Source organism: Vipera berus, assembly GCF_964194415.1.
Source record: "Vipera berus genome assembly, chromosome: 8".
Classification (NCBI taxonomy): domain Eukaryota; kingdom Metazoa; phylum Chordata; class Lepidosauria; order Squamata; family Viperidae; genus Vipera; species Vipera berus.
The window spans coordinates 8,672,932-8,692,733 of record NC_138211.1 but is presented as its reverse complement, the minus strand read 5'-3'; the positions used below and the strand labels follow the sequence as shown (position 1 = coordinate 8,692,733).

The 19,802-nt window shown below is 38.0% G+C and overlaps 1 protein-coding gene across 1 annotated transcript in view; it reads right to left on the bottom strand.

Moving 5' to 3' along the window:
- Positions 1-19,802, bottom strand: part of KIRREL3 (kirre like nephrin family adhesion molecule 3) — a gene marked incomplete at its 3' end in the record, with an annotated part of 598,284 nt that overhangs the window by 240,320 nt on the left and 338,162 nt on the right. Inside the window, exon 2 of the mRNA XM_081333655.1 lies at positions 12,943-13,020. Within this exon, the coding sequence (XP_081189781.1) occupies positions 12,943-13,020 (78 nt within the window). The remainder of the gene's footprint in view (positions 1-12,942; positions 13,021-19,802) is intronic.

Below are 19,802 nucleotides of genomic sequence, written 5' to 3'. Positions count from 1 at the left end.
ATTTGTCTGAAATGGTATAAGGTTTCCTGCCTGAGCAGGGGGTTGGACTAGATGACCTCCAAGGTCCCTTTCAACTTTATTATCATTGTTGTTGTTGCTGTTAGTTAAAAAGCATCTGAAATTTTCAATTCTGGGCAGCTATCATCAAGGCAACTGAAAAGAAATGCTGAATTTTTGAGGACCATTTAATTTTGACTTTCTTAGAAAAACAAAGGTGGGTTGTTGGAAGATTTATAGCATCATTTTATGTTGGCTTAATGATATCAACAGACCGGCAGTAGCAAGTTCTGGTCCAACAGAGGCCGAGTCAATGAAGTGACCTGCATTGCTTATGAAATATTACCTCCTGGGAAACAGTTTGTCCTGGCACCCAACAACATGGAAGTGGATGCAAAAGGGACTATGGCCCTTAAGAGAAAGGACAATTATGCCTGAAGAGATGCTATTAAAGCATCTCGGCTACCTTAGCAGGCTGTATGAAACAGCCGAGGATGAAACATATTTCCATTACTCCTAGAACAGAAGGAAATAATTAAGAGATAAACATTTCAAAGGGAGGGAAGATAGTTACAAGTTCATGCCCAAAGCAATCCTTAGAGCAAAATAACTGTGTTGTTTTGGATAAAAACTGTCTTTCATCTTTGATTGTAAATAAAGTTGTATTTCTCTCATATGAACGAGCATTTCAAAAGAATAGAATTTCTAAATCCTACCTTTTCTAATAAGGTAGGTTTAGATCCACTGGAATAGGCTCTAGGCCAAATCAGCACCCACTCTTTATTATGAAGGATGCTTGACAAATTTAAACTTTTCATATTCCAAAAGGAAATTCCTTCAACATGAGGGTATTGTGCTTTTTTTTCTTTTTCGAGCATTCAAACAACTCATTTAGAATGGTCGATTTTCTGAAGACCTTGCCCTATGATACCAATTATCTGGGAATATTCCAAGCAATTTTGGGAAATTGTAGTATTTCACTGACGGATCCTCATGTATATCCCATCTCCTTTGCTCTGAGAGAGAAAAGCTGGAGCATCAGTACTCTTGATTTGTAAATTTTCTCTAGAGAGCAAAGTCTGGCCTTTGCCCCTAAATTAAGACAACTCTTAGAGCTTCTCAACCAAGAATGGATGGATGCCAATCCCACACACAGCAAGCTTTCCTAGATAAAGCATTTTGCCTTCAAAAATTTACCTCAGCAATGCTCTCTCTCCCCCCATTCTTCATTTTGAATGACATTTGTGTTTAACAGCACTGGCTTTGCATTCCTTTGGCTGTTAAGATGGGTAGTCCTTGGTTTATGACCACAGCCAAGCCCAAAATTTCTGTTTGCTAAGCGAGACAGCTGTTAAGTTAATTTTGCCCCATTCTATGACCTTTCTTGCCACAATTGTTAAGTGAATCGCTGCAGTTCTTAAGTGAACCTGGCTTCCATATCAACTCTGCTTGTCAGAAGGGAGATCCATGACCCCGGGACACTGCAAACCGACACAAATACGAGTCAGTTGCCAAGATATCTGAATTTTGATCATGTGACCCAGGGGGATGCTGCAACGGTTATCAAGTGTGGAAAAACAGTCAGTTTTTTCCAGTGTCGCTGTAACTCTGAACAGTCACTGAACTAACTGTTGTAAGTGGAGGACTACCTGCAAAACCCACTTCTTAGTGATCACGCAGAGAAACTGTTTCCAGTGTTTCCAACTTCTTCCGAAAGGAAGACTTGGGAAAAAAATGGATGCCTAGGGCAGAAGCGGCTTCAAGCCTCCGAGTTGCCGAATGAGATTTTAGAGCAAGGCGAGGCAAAGAGATAACCTCACCTTTAGAAGCCACGAGAAGATGTGTTGCTTTCCAAAGCATCTTCTCAGGGATGATTCCTACAAAATCTTCTCAGAAATGGAACATCCCTACAAAGCTTTGCCCAGCCCGAGTATTTATAAAACTCTTGCCCTCCTTCATTTCTTCTTTCATGTTCCCATTAGGGAGAGAGAGAAAAATAAAGTGAGGGCAGGCAGCAGAAAGATACCAAATTAACAGGAAAACAAATGGAAATTGAGAAGCTCTTTCTCTGTCGACAACACTCTCACCCCCTTAGATCCCTTTAAACAGGAGAAATAAGCCACTCAGTGGCACAAGTGGGTTTTTATATTTATTCTAAATTAGAAACAAAATAATTGCTGCTTGCCTTTAATGGACACACCAGCTAATTGTTCTAATAGCTCACTGGCTCCTTCAAGGGGAGCGGGGAGGTGTAAGGAGGCAGATGTACATGTTCCTTCCTTGCCGTTTTACTAGTTGTTCGGTTTATACCAAATTGCATTATGCAAAACCTGGCACGAACTTCCCCCCCTTCCTCTTGTATGCTCTGTGGCACAGGGCTGCCGTTCTAGATCAATTATTAATATGCACGAGTTATAATTATTTGGAGGGTTGGTACAAGATAATTATAAACCATAAAGCAGCCTTCATTTGCATGCATAAGGGCCTGTCTCTCTCTAACTATCCCCCCACCCTTTCATAGTCCCGATCTGAATCTTCTATATAATATGCCAGGGACCGGCTGGGTTTTGTGGGGGGTGGCAGGGAATAGAAAACAAAGTGTAATCTTTTCTGTGGAGTCAAGTAGACAATAATCTACCTTCTCTTTGTAAGATCTGTGGGCTAGCTAACCTAGTATTGAAAAATCTAACAATTAACTTCCAATATTTTGAAAGGGTTTATGATCTGCTGAGCCTAATGAGGTAAGTAGCAGAATATCAGAGTTGGAAGGGACCTTGGAGGTCTTCTAGTCCAACCCCCTGAACAGGCAGGAGATCCTATATAAATTTCAGACAAATGTCTGTGCAGTCTCTTCTTAAAAAGTTCCAGTGTTGGAGCATTCACCGCTTCTGGAGGCAGGTTGTTCCACTGATTAATTTTTCTAACTGTCAGGAAATTTCTCCTTAGTTCTAGGTTGCTTTTCTCCTTGATTAGTTTCCATCCGTTGCTTCTTGTCCTGCCTTCAGGTGCTTTGGAGAATAGCTTGACTCTCTCTTCTTTGTGGCAGCCCCAGAGATATTGTAAGACTGCTCTCATGTCCCCCCTAGTTCTTCTTTTCATTAAAATAATCATACTCAATTCCAGCAACCATTCTTTATATATTTTAGCCTCCAATCTCCTAATCATCTTTGTTGCTCTTCTCTGCACTGTAAGAGAATAAGGTATTTTACTGGACCTTAACATAACAAAACCATTGCCAATCTAGCAGAAGAAATTGTAAAAGAGTGGTGGACTCTTTATAAATATTTTTTTAAAGAAAAAAGAAAAAAAAATACATATGCTGCATTGGTTTAGCAGAAATTCTCTGAAAGTTCTTTGCTGGATAATTTGGAGACTGTTCTGTTATCCCTTTTTCACCCCCACTTTCTGTCTTAAAAGAGATGCAGGTGATTATTTGAAAAAAATGCATCCAGTGAAGCTTTAGAGATTAATGGGTTGAACGACACCTCTACAGTAACTAACCTTCCTATTTTTATTCCCTTCTGCCAGAAAATAAAGCTGGTGCAGATGTTTTGTTGTTTTGCCATCCCTGCCTTGAGCTGAACTTTTTTTATTATTATTTTTATTAAATTGCATCTTTAATCTCAGAGGGTTCAATCAAATCCACACAGTTGAACCCCAACTTTCAACTGCAAATCACAACCTTTTGCAACTGCAGGTCTGAAACTAATCAAATCTTGGCGGAGTCACATAGTGCTGCCACACATTCTGGGCTGAAAATATGCTTCATTCAGCAGAACATTTTATAAATGCATACTCTGAAGAACAGGCAAAATCAGGAAAAAAAACAAAAACAAAATAATTTTAAAAAAGGAATAGAAACCTGCTTCTGCACCGGCTCTTCTGTACATTGGAAGGAAATGTTCAGAATTGATAATCTACTAGCTTGCTGAACAGGTGGCAGAGGAGAGGGTTTGTGCTTAATATCTCTTGCTAGACATTGTATGAGTGGCTGCCAAAAGCATGCCATAATTGCTAGCGTGTTAGCTGTTAACCAGTTAGTACAATGCTGGCAAGGAATCCAACTCAGGAGAGTGTGAACAAAGAGGAAAAAACTGAGACCTCATCTAGCAAAGGTGTGTTCGCAGAAATCAAGTACACCTCATAGTTTAATGAAAAGAAGGATTAGGGGTGATATGATAGCAGTGTTCCAATATTTCCAGGGGCTGCCACAAAGGAGAGGGAGTCAAGCTACTCTCCAAAGTGCCTGAAGGCAGGACAAGAAGCAACGGATGGAAACTAATCAAGGAGAGAAGCAACCTAGAACTAGGGAGAAATTTTCTGACAGTTAGAAAAAATAATCAGTGGAACGACTTGCCTCCAACGCTGGAGGTTGTTGAGAAGAGATTAGACAACCACTTGCCTGAAATGGTACAGGGTCTCCTGCCTAAACGGGGTCAGACTAAAAGACCTCCAAGGTGCCCTCCAACTCTGTTATTCTGTTATAGATTCCAGAAAAGGCTAGAGTTGTGCCCAATTCTACTTGTTGGAAGTGATACATTTGACTAAAGGGGCATCATAACAGGCAGTCAAAGTACCCTTTTTATAATGAATGTTATCAGTTCCCTTTGTTCTGTAAGGTCTTCTGGGTAAATATGTCTAACAGATCAAATTTATTTTAAGTATATAAATTCAGGTAGTCCTCAGCTTATGGGACAGGAATTTCCATCGCTAAATGATGTGGTCATGAAACACAACTGCATCGCTTAGCAAGGGCAATCCCTGCAGCCCTGGTTGCCGGTATAAACTGAATCCCACAGTTATTAGGTGAGACAATTTCCTGCTGGTTTCCCACAATCAGTGTCACTGGGGAAGCTGGAAGGAAGTTGTAAGTCCTGGGCCAGAAGGTTGCAAGTGGCTGCTGCTAGGTGAGGAAGGCAGCAAGGGGGAGTGCAGGGAAGTGGAAAAGATGTGGCAAGGCTTGGGGAAGGTGCAAAAGGATGCAAGGAAATCTGTGAGGGTACAGCAGGGGTCAGAAAGGGTGCACAAGGGGGTGCATGAGGGGCATGGTAGGGTACACAACAGGTAACCTCAAAGAATGAATGAAGACTGTTGTTGTTAGCTGCGAAGTCATGTCCGACCCATCGCAACCCCATGTACAATGTTCCTCCAGGCCTTCCTGTCCTCTACCATCTTCTGGAGTCCATTTAAGCTCACGGGTTCAAAGAAGTGTTTGGTGTGTTCCTGTGAGTCTCCCAAAGGAAGCAGCCTGAAGACTCCAAGGGCAGTTATTGTGATCATGAGAAATGCTTTGTAGGATGTCTCATTCAAATAGTTTCCACAGTCCTAATCCATATTTGTATTCTTGCATTTATTATCCACAGTACTTGGGGAAAAGAAAGGTTTATTTCTCCTAGAGCAATGGGAGAATTTCAATTTCAGTCTTTCCTTTTATGCTTCCTTCACTATAAAAATTAAGGTGTTTCAAAATACAGTATCTGGGGAAAAGTAAATGGGCACATGAAGGAATAATGATGCATTGATTATTCTGCATCTTGTATATGTGATTTGGTTACAGAGAGAACCTGTAATTACACCTGCAGATATAGATGGCTCTAGCCACCCACAAAAACATGCCCAGACATGTACTGTATGTACAGGATTGTCTGCAGAACTTCAAATGAACTGTAGGGATTGTTAAAAATGAAACTATTGCTCATACTATGCTCTTCTCTATATATATACAGCAATTTTATTGTAGATCAAATAATCTCAGATGGGTTTTAGAGAGACAGCTTACAATCCTATATTCTAGAGGTCCCCAACCTTTTGGGCACCAGGGACTGGTTCCGTGGAGAAAGGTTTTTCCGTGGACTGGAGGGGGCGTGGTTTCATGTGCTGCCTGCATCTCACGTATGGGTCTTTGCTTATTTGTGTGGACCGTTTGCTGGCATGCCGCAGCCCAGTACTGGTCCATGGACCGGTGGTTGGGGACCCCTCCTTCAATCACTGGAAACAAAGACCTATTTTAAAGCACTATATATAGTGTTGCAAGTTTTGATTTTAAATGAAAGTTGTATATTGAATCAAGGGTTTAGATCACCAGCAGCTAGCTGGCCTAGTCTAGGTTTGGAAATTAAGCAGGGCTAACCTTGTTAATACTTGGGTGGGAGCCTAGCAGAGAATACTAAGATTTTGAACTAGACTGAGAAGTTAAAAAGAAGCCTCAGAAGAAGGCAATACCACACAAATTGATGGCCAAGAAAATGACCACAACTTATTTAGGAAAAGGAAAATTATTTGGTTTGAAGGATATTCTTTGCTTTCATTCTTTCATTCATGCTGAATAAAAGAGTGATATTCACATTAACTGCTTGAATTAAGTGATGGTCCAAAGAAAAGATGGTACCCAAGACATCTTTATCCAGAAGAGGTGGCCTACAATATTGTCCCTTGGTCTTTTCAAAGCTAGCATCAGGCCAGCTCTGAAAACAATAGGAAACTATTTCTGATGAGCTTTCTTATTGGATTTGATGTACATATTGATAACACTCACTTTTAAATGACACAAAAACACTTCTGTTAACAAAATAAAATATCTAGCTTCTTGTTGTTTTGTTTTACCAGTCAGGCAGCTAGCAAATACAAGGAGGTTTATTCAGCCCCTGGTAGGCCACTACACTTAGGGTAGTAGATTGCAGTTTGTCTGTCCACAGATTCTGTTCATGTTTGATCTCCATCCTGGTAAATGGGACTTATCTTTGGGCAAAGCCATAGTTACCGCTGAGAAAATCCAATAGTTCTAAGAATCAATTCCCAAATGAAGAAATGGCACATTTATAGTGATTATCTCTCTATTTCTGAATGCTAACAAAGAGTCTGCAGGGTCTGATTAGGTAGGTTATTAGCAGAATGAAGACTGATGAAAGAAGATTGTGTCTAACACTACTTTACTTCAAGGCTATCATTACCCTATTCCTCTTTTGTTGAGACACAACTGTCACTGGTTTAATTTCCTCCTTGTATCTCACAGTCTTGAGCTACCTAGAAATCCTGGCCCAAGAAATAAATACTGACCTTTAATCGGGACACTCAGCTGGATTAGAAAGTAACTCTTGGCCACAATAATGAACTACCATTTTTCTAATCTCCGCTATTCATTGGAGGAACAAACTGTTCATCTGGAGAAATCCAATCAGCCTTAAAAGTACTGGACAAGGGACTGTCAAGAATGATTGTTAGACCACCTCACTGCATTAAACTGAAGAATGAAAGAAATAGGGAAAGGTTCAGGATTTCAGCAACCTGATCATCACCAGAAATTTTGAGACATGTCCCCCCCCTCCCCCAATGGCTGCCAGAATGGTTATTAGATAATCACAAAATTCCTGTTTGGAAGAGAGAAAAAATGAGACGGTTCCCTGATGCTCTTTTTACTTCCCATGATGTTACCGCCAAAGCTTACCTTTGCCTTTTTTTCAAGGCAAATACTTAGAAAAAAAAACAATTAAATGCATCAGACCACCCTTTTCCTTATTGGAGAATGGCTTTGGCCCCTATCTTCGCTCTACAGATATTCCAGAAAATAAAAATGATGAGGTGTCCTTGATGCTCTCCCTGCTTGGTTGTTTTCATATAGGTAACTCAATCTAGGTAAAATCATCATCATCATCATCATAACTGATGATGGGTAATGAATCATCTGCAAAAAAACAAGCAAGTTTAGAGAGCACCAAGGACCCCTCATTTCAACCCTGAGCTACAAATATTCTCCTTTATAAAAATGATGTTTGTCTTATAGCATCTGTCTCTATCTCTGTCTCTGTCTCTATATCCATCCATTCATCCATCCATCCATCTATCTATCTATCTATCATCTATCTATCTATCATCTATCTATCCATCATCTATCTATCTATCTATCTATCTATCTATCTATCTATCTATCTATCTATCTATCTATCCATCCATCCATCCATCCATCCATCCATCCATCATCTATCTATCTATCTATCTATCTATCTATCTATCTATCTATCTATCTATCTATCTATCTATCTATCTATCTATGAAAATAAGCAGTGTCCTCCAAATGGCTCATGGTGGCCACAGTGCACAAGAAACCCCATTCAAATGGCCTTTATGCACAGTCTTACTGCCATCAAGGTCAATAACCCTCCATCTAATTTTGTAAGCCCACCAACATTGGCATCCATATTTTGTTCATTCTTGAATGTGAATCCTTCATAATTAGGCATACGAGAAAAATGCAAGCAATAAGAGAAAAGTTGTGAATCTCTGTAACATGGGCCAATTTTTTTTACAGTATTTGCCTTCACAAAAGCTTATATAAAATATTTTGCTAGGTTAATTCAGCAGAACAAAATAGAGGTTCTGCCTCCTACTTTTTAAGGAACTGCAGCTTCTGATCAGCAGCCGCAGATGCTTTTTCATGCACCACTAATGATGATTGCATTAAATCATCCATAAAGTAAACTACATCTTTAGAACATTCTCAATTTCCAGAGCAAACAACAACTGGAGACCAACTGGAAGAAAAGCTAATGCATGGCTATGTTGGTTTTTAAAGTTAATATCATACCATGAAGGCCTTTTCAAAAGACCGGAAAAAGGGTCAATTCTTTCTTACAGTTGGCATGGGATTTTGAAATTTACTAAAAACTTGGTCTGCTGTTCTGTTTCATGAAAGTACTTTGAATACTGACAGAAGCTTTATGCAAAATCTGAATAAGACCTGGGAAAAATAAGTGATGCTAATGGAAATCCCCCCTCTGGGAGAATTCACTTGGCAGGCCATATAACAGCTGCATAAACAAAATGGCTGCCAGGTGCCTAAAGAAATTACATTTACTGTATAAAGATGAGATCTAAGATAAAGAACAGTAAAATAAGGACAGAATAATGAAGAAGTACCATATTATTTCCCACTGGGAATCCTGTGTTTCAAAATGAGGAAGTTGGAGACATATCTTAAATATTTATTTTTAAGGTGGGAAATTACCAGGCATCCTGATGGTTTTAGGCTAGTTTTAAGAATTTTTTTTTTAAAAAAATAGTAGACTAAGGGGGAGAGAAAATCACTGTTGACAAGAGAAGCAAAACTGAAAAATCAAACATGAATTTGAGTGGGTTTTTAATTTTACTAACAGAAATCTAAGTCTCATATGAACAGGGCACACAACCTTCACACAATCAGCTATGCTACATTTCAAAATATTGTTTGGAGGAACAGCAGCATGGAAAAAAGTGCAGATTTCCTCCAATGTGTACAAAAGTTTATATTTAGCTAAGGGTGGATATATAAAGCAAACATGCATACTACTATCTCTGTATGTTTGGGAAATGTTGGTATAAAAAACAAATGAAGATGTATTGCACCTTGTTTTAAAATCTGCAGAAGGAACTGAAATTTGGATAGAACGAACTAATGTATGAATGTAAAAATCATGAGGATAGGGTATAGACTGATCTATTCATTACTAATCCCACCCAGTGACCTCAATTAAAGCTTTATTTTGATGATCTGATCTGGAAATGTTCTATTAAGTTGGCCTTAACATCAACACAATATTCTTAGCGGTTTCAAATGTTCTATTTGCAACTCTGTCCATACTTTGGAGATATTGAAGAAAATTGCAAGATTTGTTTGAGTAAGCCTGCTTCAAACTTTTCCTTCTCTTAGGCAACTGTCCATAATTTCACAGAGATTGTGGATTAAAAGACCTTTTGATCATTTGGAGCAGAGAAAACTAAGCAGTCATTTGATTTTCCTTTTTCCATATATGGTTGCTTTTGTTGAATCTGTGAACTTTTGATTTTTTTGGTTCTATTTCCAAAGGTGATATGCAGACCCAAATAGGCATACAATTGCTTTATCTCTAAAGATTCCTGTAGCTTAAATCCAGCGAAGCTGAAGCTCTCTGTATTCCAATTAACATACTGTCTGTTCCAACAGCCTGCTTCTGTTTTTATTTTGCTTTTTCAAATAGCTCTGACATGTTTTATGCAACTAATCAAAACAACATTTTCTGTGCAATTTTATACAGTATGTACACCATTACTCCCTTGTCTTGATTCTACAAGTAGCCTTCTATCCCAAGTTTGAAATTCTGTCGTGAAGATCTGGATCCCTTTAATTGTTCAGCTTAAAAGGCAAAACATCTTGGAAGGAACTACAGGGCCAATGAGATATGGCTCCTTCTGGACCATTCCCAACATTTAGGCATTTATAAGAATATAAGAATTTATAAGAGCCTTGGTGGAGCAGTGGGCTAATGACTCCTTAAGTAACACCATCTGCCTGCAATTAGTGCGGGTTCGAGTCCCACCAGGCTCAAGGTTGACTCAGCCTTCCATCCTTCCGAGGTAGGTAAAATGAGGACCCAGATTGTTGGGGGCAATTAAGCTGACTTTGTAATAATGCCGCTTGGGGTGTGTGTGAAAGCCCTAATAAGCAGGCATATACATAGAATGAAGGCTACTGCTAAGCTTGTAAGCCGCCCTGAGTCTTCGGAGAAGGGCGGGATATAAATGGAATTAAAAAATAAAATAAAATAAAATTAAAAAAAAGAACATTTCAATTCCCATGGGGAAAACTTTCTCAGAACCTGAAGCCCTGTTCTATCAAACGTTCAGGGTGTGGACTAAGTTTCATAACTGCAATTCTACATAAAAAGTGTCTCTACTTACAGTATCCATGTGCATGCATGGACAACAGAAACAGCAATAATTACATGATGTGTGGGCAAAGCCAAGTTTGTCCAGTTCACAGCCCTTTGCTATACACATTTTCCCATTCACGTGAATAATATATCAGAAGGCCACCGGTTTTTATTTGAGCACATCATGCTGCAGTTAAAAAAACAAAACCAAACCTTAAATCTACTAATGAAAAGATTTCTATAAGTGAGGGGCAACCTGTTTGTTAAATATTGGGTCTCCTTTTGCAAACATCTCTGGAGAAAGTTGCAAAGAATACTGTATATATATAAAATTTCCCCAAATGTTTGAATTGATTCATAATGCCAAGGGTGCTGCATCATTATATATAAGGCCCCTAACTGTCAGGGTTCACATCAGGCTTAGCTGTCACTCCTGGTTTTCTGTGTACTTAGCCCTTTATTCAGGAATTGATTTACTTGGCCAAAACTTCTCAGACATGACTTAGCTATATTAGACTTTTTATTGCCGGCAAGAATGAAACTATATACACAATGACTTGCCCAGTGCAATACGCAGAAATCAAAGACTTTAGAATTATACTCTATGGCTTAAATTCTAGGATGTTTTGTTCCACCTTTTCTACTCAATAGGTACTTGGATGTTCCCTTAATGGCCTTAGGATGCACGGTTTCTAGTTCTATAATGTTTCTCTCTAGCCTTAAAACTGCTGGTACCTTCTTTGTCAGCAACATTTTTTTTACACCTTAGCAACTTTATGGCTGGATGAAGTACTACTGATAGATCAAAAGCAATGCTGGTATCAAAAAGAAGAGCTACTTTTAGCACGCTGTGAATTTCTAAACTCAAGTAAGGAAGAAGCTTTAAAAACAATTTTTGAAGCAACCAGTTATTGCTGAGTTGTTTTTGAATTTTATGTATAATTTGTCTCTCTTCGTATTCCAGTGGAAATAATGAAATGAGGAGAAGACAGAATATTAACTTCTATGGACAAAGAAAAGCAATTAAGAGACCAGCCTCTGCCAATTTCTTATTTTAATAGCAAGCACATTAAATATTGGTAGCATGAGAAACTCTACCTATGCAATTTCATCCTTTAACTGGAAGCTGCTTTGATGATGTTTTGCATTGCAAATGTTTTTGATAGTTTAATTATTTCCATTCTCAGTTCCACCTACCTATTGCAAGACTAATCAAAGGTAGTGAGAGCTCAATAAGTTAAGGAAGTGATCAGCTGCATATTATTTAAAATATACATAATAGGAACATATACAACACTAATTTCAGTGTTGTCTTCAGTAGTCTCCATCAGTAAGTGTATCTTCATTTTATCACTGTGGTTTGGTTTCATGGGGACCAGTGACTTCTCTTCAGACAATGAATAAGTAGACTAAGAAAGCTACTTCTCTTGCCATGATTGCTATTTGCACATTCACTGCCTCTGGTGAGCAAGCAAGCAGTACCAGATCATTAGATTCCATCACTGATTTGTCTTTGGATATGTTTCTGGGCAGATACCAAGTCATGAAGATGTCTGGTATCAGCTTATAAAAGTAGGAGATGAAAGGAAGACCTTTATTTACTCAGAATAGAGCTGGGAGGGACCTTGAAGGTCTTCTAGTCCAGCCCCCTGCTCAAACAGGAGACCCTATACCATTTCAGACAAGTGGCTTCCCCCACAACCTCTGGAGGCAAGCTGTTCCACTGCTTAATTGTCCTCAGAATTAGGAAGTTTCTCCTTAATTCCAGGTTGCTTCTCTCTTTGGTCAGTTTCCAACCATTGTTTCTTGTCCTGCCTTCTGGTGCTTTGAAGAATAATTCGACCCCCTCTTCTTTGTGGCAGCCCCAGAAATACTGGAATACTGTTATCATGTCACCCTTACTCCTCCTTGCTCAAGACTAGCCATACCCAAATCCTTAAACTATTCTTCATACGTTTTAGTTTCCAGGCCTTTAAACATCTTAGTTGATTAATAGGATTAATCATTTACAGGATTTTTTTAAAAAAAAAATATTCTAATTTTAAATTCATATTAAATTCCATGTTTAATACGGAAGCTTCCTTTAGAGGGGAAGCTTCCCTATTAACACGAAAGACTTCTTTGTAGGCATCTGGATCTGCCCAGAATAAAAATAATCTCCCAGGTGCTTGGAAGTGAAGACAATCCTGTCTTCTTCTTTCTTTGTAAAAATTTGGGAATAAAAGTAAAACCATGGTAGTATAGAAAGGTGGAAAATACTTGGAAAGGAAGATGTTACACTAACCTTCAGTCATTCGCCGATATTTCTCTTTGTACATAAATCCAAAGACCAAATAACATCCTCTTCTTGGGAGACCAAGTTCTACAAAAGTCAAAGGAAAGGATAGATCAATTGGCAAAATGGTTCATTACAAACCGTGTTTACTTTAAATATATAGTGATACTATTCAATATAAGCAACTAGATCACAATGTCCTTGATTTTCAGAATATATATATATATATATATATATATATATATATATATATATATATATATATATATATATATATATGTGTGTGTGTGTGTGTGTGTGTGTGTGTGTGTGTATGTGTATATGTGTATATGTGTATATGTATATATGTATATATGTATATATGTATATATATATATATAATGTAAACATCAGATTTCCGAAGGCATGGGGTTATTTTGGGGGAGATATGTACAACAATATGTACAACTATTTTCACTGATAGATGAACCAATTAGCAGGACAAACACAGGAAAAATAGGCACTGCTCAAATTCTACACATATTCTATTTCTAAAGATCCTCTGCATGTATGCAGAGTTATTTCACACATCAAAACAAACTCATTTGTGTTTGGGATGGAGCCTATCACTGTAATACATCTCTGTCCCCAGGCAGTCAATGACTGTGTCTTGTTATTCTGACTTCAAAATGATTCATTTATTTAGTTTACCAGAGGGTGTGGACAATCCCAGTGGTATCTCCGGTTTTTAAATATTGAATGTGATATCTAAAGTGGAAATTAATTTATATCATCAATTTGAGCAGTGGTTAGCTGTCACAACCTCTTGAGCTAGAAATATTTATGAATTGGGGACTGTGACTCAAAATGTGAACGACTGAGTTAGCCTTTGGAACTGAAAACTGGGGAAATCCAGGTCTGTGTTATAAACTTGGTTTGTTTTCCTTTTAAAGAGCCTTGTTGTTGTTGTTGTTGTTAATTTTGAGAGGGGTAATTACTGAAAATCAGGGCTGATTGCAGTTTTTATATTATTTTGCTAAGCCTATCACGCTACCCAATCTCTTTAAGGGGGTACCTGGAAATGTGTGGATATATTATTTCAAGCATGAATTCTCCCACCTCTTCTATCTGAAATGGGTACGGATTACTCTAAAAAAAGGTCTAGGTTTTATCAGTGGCTCTGCAACTCACATTCCCCAGCAGAAAGCCCTTTTCCTGCTCCAAAGGTTTACTCTGGAAGCCATGTTTACATCAAAGGGATGCTCGGTAAATCTCTGCCCTTCAACACATACAAGTAATGAGAGCTTTATAATCCCTTTCACTTAGCAGACTGTGTGATAAAATGGAACACGGAACCTGCACGGAAATATAAATCTGTCTTCAGGCTCTCTGCGTTTTTCAAAGCAAAATAGCTGGCCCGTAAAGTGGCTGAACGTCAAGGCCTGGTGAAGTCCCTGCCTTTGATCTTTTGCTTTCTTACCGAAGGTATCCGGACTATCAGTAAACAAGCAGAGAAATGGATTCAAGCATAGCTTTTCTAAAGGAAAGAGCAGATGTATTTGTGCGAGTGTGTGGGTATGTGTATCACCTCTCCTCCTAAACTCTGAGAGATATCTATATCTATATCTATCTATATCTATATCTATATCTATATCTATATCTATATCTATATCTATATCTATATCTATATCTATATCTATATCTATATCTATATCTATATCTATATCTATATCTATATCTATATCTATATCTATATCTATATCTATATCTATATCTATATCTATATCTATATCTATATCTATATCTATAATCTTGTAGTGTGGAAAATCACCATGGAGTTTCCAATGAAATCTTCTTATACCAAGATGGAAAAAGGAAGGCACTTTGTCTCCACCTGCGTAACAGAATAACAGAGTTGGGAGGGACCTTGGAGGTCTTCTAGTCCAACCCCCTGCTCAGGGATGAGATCTGCACAAATGGCTGTCCAATCTCTTCTTGGAAACCTCCAGGGATAGAACAGCCACCACAACTTCTGAAGGCTAGCTCTTCTACTAATTAATTTTTTTTCTAAATTTCAGGAAGTTTCTCCTTAGTTCTAGGTTGGTTCTCTCCTTAATTAGTTTCCATCTGTTGCTTCCTGTCTTGCCTTTGTGTGCTTTGGAGATTAGGTTGACACCCCCCCCCACTTCTTTGTGGCAGCCCCTGAGATATTGCAACACTGCTATCATGTCACCCCGATCCTTCTTTTCATAAGACTAGACATATATAGACATAGATTCTCAGGGATGACTCACACCCTGGACGGTATCTCTTTACTCTCCTACCATCCGGTAGGAGATATAGGAATATAGCCAGCCGTACCAACAGGCTGAAAAATAGCTTTTATCCGTGGGCTGTTAGGCTTTTAAATGGGACATAATCTTATACAGAATTGACTTGGGAGGCCGGTGTGTGGTGTAGTTGGTCCACATGGTGTGGTAGGATGGAGGGTTTGTTGTCACTGTGTGTTGGGGGGAGGGAGCATGGGGGGAGGCTCAGCTAATCTCAATGTACACATGTTGTACTTTGACAATAAAGGTTTATTATTATTATTCAGTTCCTGCAACTGTTCTTCATATGTTTTAGCTTTTAGCTTGTTGTCCAGTTTAATAGGGTCAAAGTTTATTCATTTAATGTAGCCCCACTGATCAATTTTTTTGAAGTTAATTTTCTTTGAGATACTTTTAAAGTTAATCTGTGCAGAGAAAGCTACTGCACCTCAGGACAGGTTGATTGCAATTTCCTCAATCCAACTTCTTAGCCAAGATCAACCTCTCTGTCACTCATCTGTGATGAATAGAGCCAATGGAGGGACATGAAAAATTAATTTTTAATTTCTATTAATCAGTGTAGATCAGTATTAATCCAATTCATTTTAACATTCTCACATTAGTAGGTAAGTGATGAATTTTTAACATGGAATTTTTTTAAGAACAAATGAAAAACTCTCTTTTTTCAAACAAAAAAAAAGCAGTCACCTTTTTTACATTGCTTCTACTAAGCATTTAACTGCTATCATTGTTAAATAGTAGAGGTAAACAGACTACTGTTTGCATGCTAATTCATATGAAAGCAAGGATAGCAGTGATCTTTACTAAAAGGTAAAAGTTTTTCCCTATCCAATTGTTACCAACTCTAGAAGGTGTGGTGCTCATATCCATTTCTTGGTCGAGGGAGACAGTAATGTCTGAAGACACTTCCATGGTTATGTGGCTGGCATGACTATACCCGAAAGAAGCATGAAATGTTGTTACTTTCCCACCAAAGTGGTACCTATTAATCTACTCGCATTTGCATGCTTTTGAACTGCTCGGTGGGTAGGAGCTGGGGAAAGGAACAGGAACTCACCCCATTGCACAGTTCTCGTCTCAAAATCAGGCTGTCAGCTTTCAGCTGACAAACTCAGCATCTTTAATCACTAAGCCATCACACATACACCACCAATCCTTACTAAGCAATTAATAAACTACTATGGTATCAAAAGGTTATTTAAAAAAATACCCCAATTAGCCTAACCTTATCAACCACACTAAATAATGACTTTGGAAATGAACAAATCAACCCCCTTTCACTTTAATTGTGAATTGTAATTGCATAATTATTATCATCTTGTTTTGCACAGCCCTGTTTGCTGCCGCTGACTATGCTGGTAATTATTAAAGTACACAAAAAAAGAGGTCTATATCCAAAAAAGAGTCCCAGCATGTGATTCAAAGAGTTACACACAGAATAAAATGCCTGGTCTCTATCGACTCCACATTGAAACCAACGGGTTGGTGAATTTTGCAAATTCCACAAAGAGCTGAAAGTGTTTAATCTAGAAATCCAGATAAGAGCAGCTGCCCTTATATTTGTTTATGTTATATTGTTTGCATTAATCAGTATCAATGAAGAAGGTGAGGGGGCACCCAAAAAGAGTTTTCCCCTTAAGTATCATACTTTTCCACACTCAGTTTTGCTTTTCAGCACCGAGTCTTAGTATCTTGTCAGTTAAGACATGAAAAAGCCAAAGGATTTATTTATTTTATTTATTTTATTTTAATCCCATTTATATCCCGCCCTTCTCCGAAGACTCAGGGCGGCTTACAATCTAAGCACAAACCAATGTGCTTAGCAGTAGCCTTCGTTCTATGTATATGCCTGCTTATTAGGGCTTTCGCCCCCCCCCAGCGGCATTTTTACAAAGTCAGCTTATTGCCCCCAACAATCTGGGTCCTCATTTTACCTACCTCGGAAGGATGGAAGGCTGAGTCAACCTTGAGCCTGGTGGGACTCGAACCTGCACTAATTGCAGGCAGCTGGTGTTACTTAAGGAGGCATTAGCCCACAGCTCCACCAAGGCTCAAAGGATGCTCTCCTGGTCCATGCTTACGACCGCGACTTGCAACCACAGTTCAGCCTCAAATCTATCTTGCTAAGCGAGGAAGCTGCAACAGTCCTAAGTGTGAAAAACGATCACAAGTCTGTTTTTTCAGGGCCATTGTAACTTCAAGCGGTCATTAAATGAACTTTTGAAAGTCAAGGAGTACCTGTAGTTGGCTTTAATCTAGCCTAGTTAGGGACCTTCTCATAAACTCTTCTTTGGAACTGAGGATGGTAGGATTAAAAATCAGCATCTCCTTTTCTACTAAGAATTGTTCCAGAACAAACAAATAAAATATATTGCAATTGTTAGGATATATGTGGATGGCCGAGAGGACGTATTTGGCTCAACAGTAGAAAATAGACACTTTGCCAGCAGTGCCAAGACTCGGAAAGCAAATTTGGAGAATATGCAGCAAAGGCAAAATTAGCAGCATACACTGAGAACGGAAACTTGACTAAACATGGGCAAGAAAGGATCCTTTATATAGTCAAGTGTCACACAACAAGGAATATTCCGACACTTACCATATCCTTTTCAAGGGGAAATTATTGATGTAAAGATAGTAATTAGAAACAATTTCAATGTTTATAATTATATTGAGGCAATCATCAGCTGCATACAATGTGAGGGAATTTAAAATTATGTACCATAGTTTCCCAATATGTTTTTACTGATTTTTTTCCTTCTTTTTCCTTTCTCCCCCCCCCAGTCTTCCTTTGATTACATAAATACAATGGCAATATCAGTATTAAAATCATGCTTTATATCTAGTTATTTCTTGATGACACAATGAACTTTGTGCTATGTATTTAATTAATATCAAATTGTATCATTACAAACTAGTTATATTTTGTGCTTTATCCACTATGTATCTATCTTCTTTTTAATGTAACTATTTATTCTATTTTATTAAATGTTTTAATAAATAAATTTATTCTTTTTTAAAAAAAAGAATCTGACATATCCTGCCTACAAAGTAAATATTACACAACGGTGCTGGTATACAAATAATCCTCCCTCCCTCCCTCCCTCCTTTTCTTTCTTTCTTTCTTTCTTTCTTTCTTTCTTTCTTTCTTTCTTTCTTTCTTTCTTTCTTTCTTTCTTTCTTTCTTTCTTTCTTTCTCTCTTTCTCTCTCTTTCTTTCTTCTTTCTTTCTTTCTTTCTTTCTTTCTTTCTCTCTCTCTCTCTCTCTTTTTTTTCTTTCTCTCTCTCTCTCTTTCTTTCTCTCCCTTTCTCTCTCTCTCTCTCTCTCTCTCTCTCTCTCTCTCTCTCTCTCTCTTTCTTTCTTTCTTTCTTTCTTTCTTTCTTTCTTTCTTTCTCTTTCTTTCTTTCTTTCTTTCTTTCTTTCTTTCTTTCTTTCTTTCTTTCTTTCTTTCTTTCTTTCTTTCTTTCTTTCTTTCTTTCTTTCTTTCCATAGCCCATTAGGTTCTGTAAGTGTCATAGAGGGTTCAATTATGGGATGTAGCAGTAAAAATGCTACAGTGAAGGGGTAGTAGAGGTTTATTATCATCATCATCATAATTTCTACTGTTGCGCAGCTGTATCCCATCAGGAATGACAATAAATGTTTAATAGCCCATAATACCTGTTTTAATAATTTTTGAGAGTTCCTTCCTGTTTAATTGCAAGTTTATTAAAAAAAAAACAAGAAACTTTATAATTGTTGTAAAGACATAATTGCAAATCCAACACTTACTTAATATTGAGTTAATTATATTGCACCTAAATGTTCTTTCCCAGACATATTAAATATCAATTATTATTATTTTACTATGTATTTGTTTTAATTAACTATGCTATTATATACCAATTAAATTACTTGAAGGAAACTTAGAAATAAGGTTCTTTTTTATTAAAGAAAATAAACCATTCTTTATATTGAAATAAATCACACTTATACATTATCCTGATTTCCCCCTCATTTTAAAGTGTTGGTAATAATAATGCACATTTGTACAATCCCTGCTGTATTCAAAAAGGAAGTCTGAATACTTCTTTGTTGAGTGATGTCTGTTGCCTTGGAAAGCTAGAAACTAAATGTCATCCCAAACTTTGAAAATGCTTCTGTATGTTGCTGCCTGCATAAAACAGAGGACACCTATTTTTACTATTTTCAGTTCAATAGCAAGACCTGGTAACCTAGACTCCATTTGTCTACAAGCCTAAATGTATGTATGTGTGTGTGTGTGTGTGTGTGTGTGTGTGTGTGTGTGTATGGATCTTTGGTTATTCGGGTTTTTCCCCCGTGTAGAACTAAAGGTGTAGGGCACAGAGCACACCTCCACCCACAGAACACACCCCCTCTGGCAGTTTAAAAAAGAGGAACAAACAGCCACATGCTTCTCCCAGAAGAAGGAAGCAGAAGCCACCAGCCTGATGATGACGGATGGGATTCCGTTGAAACGTCGCCCCTACACCTTTAGTTCTACGCGGGGAAAAACCCGAATAACCAGGAAGTAATCATAGCTGATAATGTACTTATAGA